At 44.9% G+C, this 11646-nt stretch overlaps 1 protein-coding gene across 1 annotated transcript in view; it reads left to right on the top strand.

Annotated features, from left to right (window-relative positions):
• Positions 1-3360: 3360 nt before the first annotated feature.
• USP20 (ubiquitin specific peptidase 20) overlaps positions 3361-11646 on the top strand; it is a 32261-nt gene continuing 23975 nt past the window's right edge. Inside the window, exons 1-3 of the mRNA XM_007944229.2 lie at positions 3361-3441; positions 7698-7751; positions 9613-9675. Of these exons, the coding sequence (XP_007942420.1) occupies positions 3361-3441; positions 7698-7751; positions 9613-9675 (198 nt within the window). The remainder of the gene's footprint in view (positions 3442-7697; positions 7752-9612; positions 9676-11646) is intronic.

Below are 11646 nucleotides of genomic sequence, written 5' to 3'. Positions count from 1 at the left end.
AATAACATCAACAGCCCAAGGCTGATTCCTATGAGGCAGAGGTCAGACATGCCACTGTCTTCCAACCTCTGCACCAATTCTGACATCAACTATTCTTCCCGGTAGCACTCTCCACTTCTCTACTGGGTTCCCTAACTCGTTGCAGTGGCCACACAGAACTCACAGATAATACTCATAATCATGGGATTTATTAGGAAAGTCACTGGTTACAATTCAGGATCAGAAACCATTCAAGATACAGTTCTTCAATCAGGACAGCTGCCTTTCAGCTGTGTCACCCTGCTCTCTGGCCTTAGCCTCTCAGTCCTGCAGCCCCTTGGCCTCTGCTGTGATTGGGGAAGTATTAACCAAAGCTCTTTTAGCTCTGCAAATAGGTGCCTAGAGAGGCACCCCACTCTACCGCAAGCTTCCTGGCCAAAGGCACTCAGCTTTCTTGTTCCATGAGCTAGGAAACCCACTGCTCTGCCTCGTGCCTGTCTCTTGGTTCTGCTGCTGCCGTTTCTGTGCTGCTGCTGCTGCTGGTTTTCTCACTGCAAGAATCTCGGGTTCAAGGAGGGCTCCATTCTTGGCTCTTCTTTCTTGATGGTAGTGAGATTCCCCACCATCACCACTACCTTTTCTACCTCTGGGATGGCTCATTTTAAGCGTAGTGGTATGGTAAAACTGACCAATCCCCATGTTACCATTCCATATACCTTATTTGTGTGGTCGTTTCCCCACAAGGGTACATGTACCTTATTTACATCATTAGCAAGCTGTCCAATCCCCTTGGTGGGCACAAGCACCTCACATTTGCATAGTCCCACCTGGTCATCTGGGAGCTCTAGTAGCTTAGTGCCTAAGGCACTTGACTGGTAACCAGAAGACTGGCGATTCAAACCCACTAGCCACTCCTTGGAAGGAAGATGGGGCAGTCTACTTCCGTAGTGATACTGCCTTGGAAACCCAATGAGGGGTCGCTATGAGTCGAGCCTGACTCGATGGCAAATAACAACAACAACCTGGTCATCTGGTGGGAGACCCAAAGACCATAGCTAGAAGAGCCATATTAAGTAATTCACTGCACCACATTGTGTAAAGCACATAGCCTGATACCTGGCACCCAGTCAACACTAATAGCTCATGTTCTAGCTGAGTATCTACACCAGGCAACCTGTGGCTAGCTGCTGTCTCTGCTGAGGGGGAACTGATTGGGAGTGGGGAGGGGACAGCTAGGAGGGACTTGGGGGTCCACTTCCCAGATCTGGTAGACACATACCCTCTGCCTTTGATTTAACCACTGTTGGCACCACTTACAATTTTGGTTGATCTGGATCTTCCTTGACAGCAGTCTAGGGCTACAATCAGCAGTTTGTGATTTCTGCTGATATAATTAGGTGGCTAAAGCATTTATTTAGGAGCTCTGGTAGCATAGTGCCTAAGGTACTTGACTGCTGACCAGAAGGCTGGCAGTTCAAACCCACCAGCCACTTCTCGGAAGGAAGGTTGGGCAGTCCTACTTCCGTAGTGATACTGCCTCGGAAACCCAAGGAGGGGTCGCTTTGAGTCGGGGCCGACTCGACAGCAAATAACAACAACAACAAAGCATTTATTTAGTCATTTTTTTAAACTTTCTAATAAGGAGTCCTGATAGTGTAACAGAGGATTGGTGGTCTATACCCACCCAGCAACTCTACAGGAGGAAGACCTGGAGATCTCTTTCCTTAAAGGTTACAGCCTGGAAAACCCTCCAGGGCAGTTCTACTCTGCCCCACGGGGTTGCTATATGTCAAAATCAACTTGATGGCACCTAACAACAGTAACAGTAATGTCATTTTGAAATAATTAATAGATTCACAGGAAGTTGCAAAAAATGTACCAGGAGGCCCCATGTACACTTCACCCAGTTTCTTTCAATGACATCTTCAATTTAACTACAGTACAATAGCACAGCCAGTAAAATGACATTGGTACATTCCACGGAGCTTACTCAGATTTTACCAGTTTTACATGTACTATTTGACTGTGTTTAATTCTGTGCAGTTTTATCCCATGTATAAATTAATGTAACCACCACCATAATAAAGATACAAAACTATTCTGTCACCACCAAGGGACTCCCTTATGCAAAGCATTTATTTTTCAAAACAAATAGCCTTTTTTTTTTTAATGATTTTAAAAAGAAAGCAATTGTATGCAGAAGAATGTCTGGAAGTATGTCGGCCACAGTGTCACCTGTGATTGATTTTACTTTATCTTTTGCAGTTTTTCATATTATCTGATATTTGTTTTTACAATGAGCATATACAATTTAAACAAAAACAATAACACTATTTCTTTTTTTTTTTTCCCATCATTTGAAATCTATCACCCAGATATATCACTGTTGACATTTTGGCAAACATCTTTCCAGATACTTTTCTAGGTTGGTTCACCTGCCCTTCCCTCTGACTTTCTCTTTGTTCTCAGAAGATATTTTGTGAAGCGAACACCACTTTAACTGCCTCCTCTGGTACTTTGGTGTGAAAGTGTTCTGGGGTGAGGTTCTGACGCACTTGGCCTCTCAGACGCTCTTGAGAAGAGGAGCTTTTTGTGTGTGTGTGTGGTGTGTGTGTGTGTGTGTGTGTGTGTGATTTGGGTGAAAATTTATGGAGCAAATTCACTTTCCGTACAACAGTTCAATACACTTTGTCTCATGACATTGACTGCAATTTACTACAATGTAACAGTTCCCCTCCCACTTTCTCCCAATATTTACCTCTTCCCTGTGTCCATCCTTCCATGCACTCCTGCCCCTGAGCCGTCTCCTTGTACATAAACAGCCCTTCTTTCTCCCATGATTGGAGGAGTCTTGCTTATTCAGAGAAGACCTAGCCTAGAATCTGCTGCTTACCTTTCCACCTGATTTTGAAACCAAGCCTCCCCACTATCACCCCTCTATTTCCCTTTCAGTGTGGATTGGTCTCCAGTTCATGGATTTGGCTTTTTTCTGAAAAAGCATTCATGATTTGGATTCTCTGGCCTGCAGCTCTCTGCATGTAGGCAGGACTCTGTGTCTTTCCTGCTAGCAATTCTAATAATCACACTAACACTTATCACATGCTCTCCCTATGCCGGCTCGTGCCAAGCATTTTACATGCATTATTTCCTTGGAATAACCCATGAGTTGGGTGTTATCATCATCCTCATTTCTCAAACAAGGAGAATGAGGCTTAGAAGAGGTTAAATACCTTTCTTGGGTCACTGGCTGTTATGTGGCAAAACTGGAACTTGAGACCAAAGTCTGTGCATTTAACCACTAACCTATCCTGCCCCCTACCAGCAATAGCTGCCATTAATCCAGAATCCCTTATGTCTTTTCATAGGTGAGCCCAGGCCAGAATGGGGGACTCCAGGGACCTGTGCCCTCACCTTGACTCGATAGGCGAGGTGACCAAAGAGGACTTGCTGCTCAAATCTAAGGTAACAGGGGTGAGGCGCACACCAGGGCCATGTTCCTGGGGTACGAATGTTTCTAGGCAGGGGAAGAACTGGCTCCCCATCCATCTCGGCTTAGCCTCTTGTATAAATGGAAAAGCTGGCATCTGTTTGCGGGTCCCTTTTCCTGGGGCTGTGTCCTGATAGCCATTAATTATCATTCAGACCAGCCCATTTGGGAGCCACTAACACTGTCTGTCCATTAGCTGCTGGCACAGGTGCACAGAGCCTTCCTGAGACAGGGTATGAATCATGCTTTCAGAGTCCACGGACATTTACATTGTGACCTGAGGCGGGCTCAGGGCTGTCTGAGACAAGGACAAGGAAATGGGCCTCATCCAAGCAGGGAGGATGTGTCAATCTCATGGTCCACTTTTTTTGCTGAAATTTTTGAATCACTTAAAAATGAAACAATATAAGAAGATAAATGGCCAGAAGCCCCATTCCCACTGTACCATCCTTCCCACGCCACTCTCAGGTAACCACTTCTCTTGGCTTCTTTTGTATCTCTCCAGAATTTCCTTGGGCAAATATACTTAGATTTTAATTTTTCCCTTTCTTACATAAAAAGTAGTGTACTTTTATGCTCCATAACTTGCTTAATTCACATAACATATCTTGGGGCTCTTTCGACATAAGTATCTAGAGACTGTGTTCTTATTCTTTGTCTTTAAATTGCATCATATTTCATTGTATGGTCATAATAACTAATCCTGTTTGAATGGACACTTAGGCTTTTTGCAGCTTCTTGCCAGTACAAATGATGCTGCAATGCACAACCTCATAGAAACATCATTTTGTGCATATGTATAGTTATGTGTGGGGCAGAAGTGATGTGTTACCTGATGTTCTTTCCAGTTACCCTACTGCTGGCCGTTCAGCTTCATTGCACTAGTGGATTTTCAGTGACCTTTGACCTGAGCTGGTTTAGCCCTGGGGCTTGGTGAGGGACCCAGCTCTAAGTATCTGTAACTTCTTTTGAGGCAGTTTCACTTCTGTGTGGCCTGAAGGAGGGGGACAGTGAGGCTCCGGTGCATTTGCTCTGCCTGATGTGGGTTTCTTTCGGAGTTTACACAAAGGAAGAGTGAGACACACTGAGAGGATTTTCCCTTCACAGGAGGTGTGAATCAGGGGAATCTAAGAGCAGGGAGGAGATGAACAAGGTGGGAGGACGGAGGCAGCACACAGGAAGATGAGGGCAGAACAAGCAGCCTTCTGGAAGTTTCTTGGTACTTCTGGAGCAGAAAGATCTAGGACTATGGAAGTTGCCTCGGTCAGCATTTCAGAGAGCATGTCTTGAGCACCTCAGAAATACAAGGTTTACCAAATAAAATCAGTATTGTTTGAAAATGCCCAGCAGTGACATGGATAGGAACCGGGAGTTCATAATGGAGGAAGTGTAAATGGCCAAGAAACTTTTGAAAAAAAAATGGTCAACTTCATTAGTGGTCAAGGGCATTGCTAATAAAAGCAACATAACACCATTTTTTTGATGGCTAAAGCAGAGATTAAGGCATTTGACTACTACCCAGAAGGCTGGCAGTTCAAAAGCACCAGCCACTCCTTGGAAGGAAGATTGGGCAATCTGCTTCCATAGTGATACCGCCTTAGAAATCCAAGGAGGGGTCGCAATGAGTCAGATCCAACTCAGCGGCGGTGAGTTTGGTTTGGTTTTTGGAAAGCAGAGACTGATTATATTCAGAGGTAATGGTGATGGAGGGAAATGGGCCCCCCACACTTTAGTGGGCTGGTAGTAGGGCTGGGAATTACAGTACCTACACTTTAGGGAAGCAGTTCCCCTTCTGAGAGTTTATCCAGTAGAAGTGTAAATAATAGTTATAAAGGTCCAAATGCAACAATATTTATTGAACATTGTGTATTAAAGGAGAAAAATTGGTGGCAGCTTGAATATTCCTCAGGAAGGATGAATGGGTAGATAAATTATAATGTCCATACTGTAGGACACTGTGCAGTTACTGAAAAGAAGATGAGTCATCTAGTGTCTGTGTGTAGACTTGGAAGGGTGCCCATAAATAAGTGAATATTACAGAGGAGTATGGATAGTGTGTTCTTATTTTTATTAAAAATGACACACCCCTCAATCTCTACCCCTGCAGCATCAGGCCCTTCAATTACAGATTGTGGGATAAGCAACTTTACCTCAACCCTAATGAGGGCTCTGTGTTCAGGCTCTTTACAAGTGCAGCCAGAATCTGTATTTAGTGAGAATGAAAAGTTCCTGTGAAGCTCTATGAGCTGACATGGCCACTCTCAGGGGATTACTTAGACTTTCTGGGCTCCTCAGCTTCATCGTCTGGCCCTGCTGCTTACTAGATGGGCAGCCCTCCGCTGAGCCTCAGTTTCTCATCTGTGAAAAGAGGATGTTGCTGGTCCTGCTGCAGAGATTGTGCTGGGGCTTACATAAGCAACAAGTAAAGAACTTACCTTGGTGTAATACTTCCCCAGGTGTCAGCTCTTGCTCTAGTTGAGCTTGATACTGTAATTGTGATCAGAGACCACAGTGGTGTTTATCATGATGTAGCTTATTGGAACATCATGTTGCTTGTTTTAAACAACATCACGATAAATGGAGAAAAGATTGAAGTTGTCAAAGATTTCATTTTACTTGGATCTACAATCAGTAGCTCATGGAAGCAGTCGTCAGGATATTACATGATGTATCACATTGGGCAAATCTGCTGCAGAAGATCTCTCTAAAGTGTTAAAGAGCAAAGATGTCACCTTGAGGACTAAGCTGTGCCTGACCCAAGCCATGGTATTTTTAGTATTCATTGTCCATCATGAGAAAACTGGGCAATGAATAAGAAAGATCAAAGAAGAATTGAAGCTTTTGAATTATGGTGTTGGCAAAGAATATTGAATATAATAGGGACTGATGGAAGAATAAACAACTCTGTCTCAGAAAAAGGGCAGCCAGAATGCTCCTTAGAAGCAAGGATGATGAGACTTTGTCTCATGTACATTGGACATGTTATCAGGAGGGACCAGTCCCTGGAGAAGGACGTCATGCTTGATAAAGTAGAGGGTCATTGAAAAAGAGGAAGACCCTCAATGAGATAGATTGACAGTGGCTGTGACAATGGGCTCACACACAGCAGTGATTTTTAGGGTGATGCAGGACTGGGCAGTGTTTCATTCTCTTGTACTTAGGGTCACTATGAGCTGGACCACCTTGACAGCATCTGATGACATCATTAGAGACCAGTCACTGAGAATTCATCTTATAGCTGATGGCAGTACATTGGTTGTTGTAGGATCTCATTTAATTCCTGCTTTAGATGTGCACAAACAATTATTTAGGGCACAGTTTAAGTTGCTGTTATTAACCGATCCTAAAATACAGTGGCTTAAGCAAGATAGAAGTATATATTTTTTTCTTACAGAATAGTCCAGAAGTACGTAGGGCTGGGCAGTAACTGTGCCGTTCTCAACAGTTGGTTTTTATCTCTTAGTCCAAAGTGTCTGCTTCAGTTCCCATTGCTTCAGCTCGCACAGTCACATCTGCATTCTAGCTAGTGGAAAAGAGGGAAAAAGAGCAAGAGTAGTCAAAAGCAGACAAGTAGCATGTATTACTTCTATTCCCTTGTGGCTAGAACTGAGTCGGATGATCACAGTGAGCCGTAAAGGAGGCTGGGGGATGTAGTCTATAGTTGGTTAGTCATGGATGAACTAAAATTCATGCATTTTATTATTAAGGCAAGAAAGAGAGAAAGGAGCAGATTCTGTTACCCAGGGCGCCAGAAGCCTGGGTGATTTCTGAAGTCACCAGATACATTGACTTCCTAATTCACACCAGGAACTATACATATACTAAGTGGACAAAACAGAGCATGCCTCTCTCATGGAGCCCATAGTCTAGATGGGGAAAAAGGCTAAAATAAGTACAATGCAGGAAGAGTAAAGGGTGTGATGAGAGAGTATATTAAGGAGTCTGTTTATTTAAGTTTTAAATAATTGTATTGGAAAATGTTTGCACAGGGTAAAAAAAAGAAAAAATCAAGTGCAAAGCCTCTGTCCTGCCCCTGCCCCTGCCCCATGGGGAAGTTAATTTAGTTTGATAGGCTGGTGAAGGCCTTTCTGAGGGACCTTTAGGGTGTGTAAGCATTGGCCAGGTCAAACAGTTGTGTGGTTCCCTCCAGGCAGGAGCAGCACCCATGCTCAGAGTGTACCTCCCAGTCAGCTCACACATTGCTCTTTCTCTCCCATCTTCACCCATGCAGGGAACCTGTCAGTCCTGTGGTGTTACTGGACCGAACCTATGGGCTTGTCTCCAGGTAAAGTATCCTTGCAACAGTTAGGATACTCTGTGACTCTGGGCTGGGGACATCAGTCCCTGGTCACTCCTGAGGAAAACAACAGTGCAAGCATTGGTCAGTGCAGGTGCAGTTCCCAAGTCCAAGCCAAGAGGGCACTAGAGTCAATAAGTCCCTCAGCTGGCTTTCCTGACAGCCAATAAAAGTGACAAGAAAATAAAGCTAGTTAAAGAGGTAGTGAATGGTCCCATATTGGTTAAAAAGTCAAAACAAACGTCTCTTCTCACATATGTATGGGAGAGTTGATGGAAAACGTCTTAGGTTTGAACCCTGGCACTCCCTGTTCAAATGTCTCTTCTCACATATATATGGGAGAGTTGATGGAAAACGTCTTAGGTTTGAACCCTGGCACTCCCTGTTGCTAGCTGTCTGTCTTCTCTCTTTTGTGCCTTCATTTCCTTATCTGTCAAATAGGGCCCTGACGGTGATAATGGTCCTCACCTTGTGGGATTAGAGTAGAATTTGACAAGATGATGCCTATGAGGTGCTTAACATGGTGTTGCATGGCTCATAGAGGGTATCCAATAAAATCTGGTCGTGCTTTTGATGATTATGGCCTATGAAAAAGTATAAAAGTAGATGTAGTTTTCTTTGTGCAGTGAAATTATATATAATTCTCTTTTTTTCTCTGTGACTATAGTATTTTCCAAATTTTCTACAAGTATATATTATATTTTATATAAAAAAAAAAAAAAAACAACAAACTCACTGCCATTAAGTCGATTCTGACTCATAGTGACCCCTTTGGGTTTCTGAGGCAGTAAATCTTACGAAAGTAGATTGCCCAGTCTTCTTTCCACGAAGTCGCTGTTAGGTTTGAACCATCAACTTTCTGGTATGGTCATAGTAAAAATGATTATTACTTAAAATTTCTTGAAAGAAAAGCACAAGTAGGAAAGAAAAAGACAGCACTTGGGATGAAGACATCAGAGCCCAAGCCAGTCTTTGCAGAAGATACAGGGCTTCCCAGGGGATTCTGGCCTCTTCCCTTTGGGCAGTAGTAGAATGCGTATTATGTATGCAAGGCACCATTCTGAGCACTGAGGGGACACCAAGAAGTGTGAGGTGGTGTCCTACTTCCTGGGAGCCTCTGAGCCCCCTGCAGAGACAGATAGGAGGCTCATGCAGCAGCTGACATCCTTTATGAGTCTGTCACCAACCTGAGCAATGTGAGTCATAGTGGAAGTGACACCGTATGTTCCAGCAGAAAAGCAGACCTGGCTGTTGTTGGCTTCTGGTGAGGATGGAGGCATGTGGTGAGGAAGCATTTGAACTGGGCTTTGGAAGAGGGGTAGATTTGGGATAAGGGAGTATAAAGCCAAAGGTAGGGATATGTGGGTCCCACTGTGGGGCACTGAGTCAGTATCGGGCCCCAACCTTTTTCATACCTTGCTTTGAATACATTATAAAATGCCTGTGAGCCCTGTGGCTGCTACCAAAAGTGTGGGCCCTAGTACCTGGCCCATCAGAAAGTGGGGCATTGTCAGGGAGATAGTTAGGTGAAAATGGGCTGTGTGGAGGGGAAGAAGGCCTGGACCCCAGTCAGGCCTCAGCTTTGCCCAGATCCCAGCTCATTGCACTGAGCTGTTGCAAGAGAGCATCAGCCAGGGACAAACTGCCTGTGTCACTCAGAGATAGGGACAGTATAGGATGGTGTCCGTCCCTGCCCAGTGGGAACTGTGGGTAGAGATAGGGAATGTAGATTTCAGAAGATGTAGCACATGACCAAGAGGGAATGCTGACTTAGGGTGGAGTTAGAGACGCATTGCACTGATATGGTCCTCTTGGCCACCTCTGACCCACTCACCTTTCTTCTTCCCAGGTTGCCTGCCCCTATGTTGGCTGTGGAGAATCTTTTGCTGACCACAGCACCATCCATGCACAGGTAGGTGTGGTAGCTGAGAGCATGGGCCCTGCTGTCAGACAGTCCTGGGCTCAAACCTCAGCTCCAGCCATCTACTAGTTCCTTATACCTGCTTTGGGCCTCTATGGTCATGTCTGTAAAATGGGGATAATCGTAGCAGGGTTGTTGTAAAGAAGCAAGGGATATTCAAGTAAAAGCACTTGGCACATTGTATGTACTCCATAAATGGTAGTCACTGATCTTGTAAAAGTGGCTCGGTGGCAGTGTTGTGTGACCTTTTCATCTAACTTCATGAGAGGGGAGGAGAATCAGCATCAGCATCAACAGCCCAAGGCTGATTGCTGTGAGATAGAGGTCAGACATATCCCCACCATCCAATCTTTGTACCAACTCTGACACCAAACCATCCTCCAATGGCAATATCTGCTTCTCCACTGAGTTCGATAATTCCTTGCAATGGCCACACAGAACTTACAGACCATACTCATGATAATAGAATTTGTTAAGGAAGTAACAGCTTACAATTCAGAATCAGGAAAGTTTCGGGATACAGTTCCTTGGTCAGAATGGCTTCTCACTGTTGCTCACAGGTAGGCTTCTCCCTGGTCCTTGGCCTCATGACCCCTCAGGCCTCTTGGACCAGCCTGGTCTCTGCCATGCTCAGGCAAGTACTTAAAGCTCTTTAGCTCCACTGATAAGTGCCCGTGGGCACCCCACTCTGCCAGTAAGCCTTGGCCTGAAGGCACTCAGCTTTCTCACTCAGTGGACCAGGAAGCCTGCCACACCGTCTCCTGCCAGTCTCCTGGTTCTGCTGACTCTGCTGCTGCTGTTTCTCTCCTATTGCTTCTCACCATCTCCCATGTTATGGCTCTCTCTCTGTCTCTGTCTCCTGGGTATAGGAGGTTCCCAGTGCAGGGATCCCGGGTTCAACAGGCATGTTCCACTCCTAGCTCTTCTTTCTTTATAGTAGTGAAGTCCTTCCCTTTTGCCTCTGGGATGGCTCATTTTAAGCCTGATGGGATGGCAAAACAGACCCATCCCCTCGGTAGGGCTCCATGTGCCTTATTTACGTGGTCCCATCCCCACAAGGGTGCCATGCACGTTATTTGCATCATTAGCAAGCTATCCAATCCCCTAGGTAAGCCACAAGCAACATATTTGTATAGTCCCACCCAGTCATTTGGTGGGAGTTAAAAGACCATGGCAAGAAAGGCCATATAAAGGTGATCCATTGCACTGCAGACCACCCCCTGGCTTCCCTAGCCATGATTCTTTCATACTTGGAGGATAACTTTCCTTTCCCAATCATTTTACCAGTCCAAACAGTCACTAACAGTTAGTCCTTCAGTTACTCAGGTGCCAGCCATTCAGGTGTGCTGCAGGTGTCCATCTGATCTAGTCAGGTTTTCCAAAAGTCATCTTGGTGTCACCTTCTCTGGTATCTGATAAAATTTAACTAAGAGATTGTTGTCACCTTCCCTAAGCCTTATGAGGTATATCAGCTCAGCAAAAGCTTTAAGGGACTTTAGGTTTGGCCACTGTACTCCACTACAGCAGTGCCTCCTCCTTAGTCCACCCTTTCACACTTACAGATTCTACAATTACAGTTTTTACAATCACAATGAACCCTGTTAACAGTGGTACTCACAACTGAGTCAGATAATCCTGTCATCACCTTACCCTCTCTCCTTCCCCAGACCCATTTGGAAAAGAGGAAATGATTCAGTGGAGCTCTTCGCTTGTCTCCCTCATTTGCTTATAAGCACACCCATGAAAGTTTCCATCCATTTTAGATTGTTGTTGTTGTTGTTATGTGCCAGTTGGAGTCGGACCCGACTCATAGCAACCCCTCCTTGGGTTTCCAAGGCAGTATCACTACAGAAGTAGATTGCTCAACCTTCCTTCCGAGGAGTGGCTGGTGGGTTTGAACCGCCAGCCTTCTGGTTAGCAGTCAAGTGCCTTAGGCACTATGCTACCAGAGCTCCTCCATTT

This window comes from Orycteropus afer, unplaced genomic scaffold, assembly GCF_000298275.1.
Source record: "Orycteropus afer afer isolate SDZICR_OR568_19922 unplaced genomic scaffold, OryAfe1.0 scaffold00123, whole genome shotgun sequence".
NCBI lineage: Eukaryota > Metazoa > Chordata > Mammalia > Tubulidentata > Orycteropodidae > Orycteropus > Orycteropus afer.
This window is presented reverse-complemented; position numbering and strand designations above follow the sequence as displayed.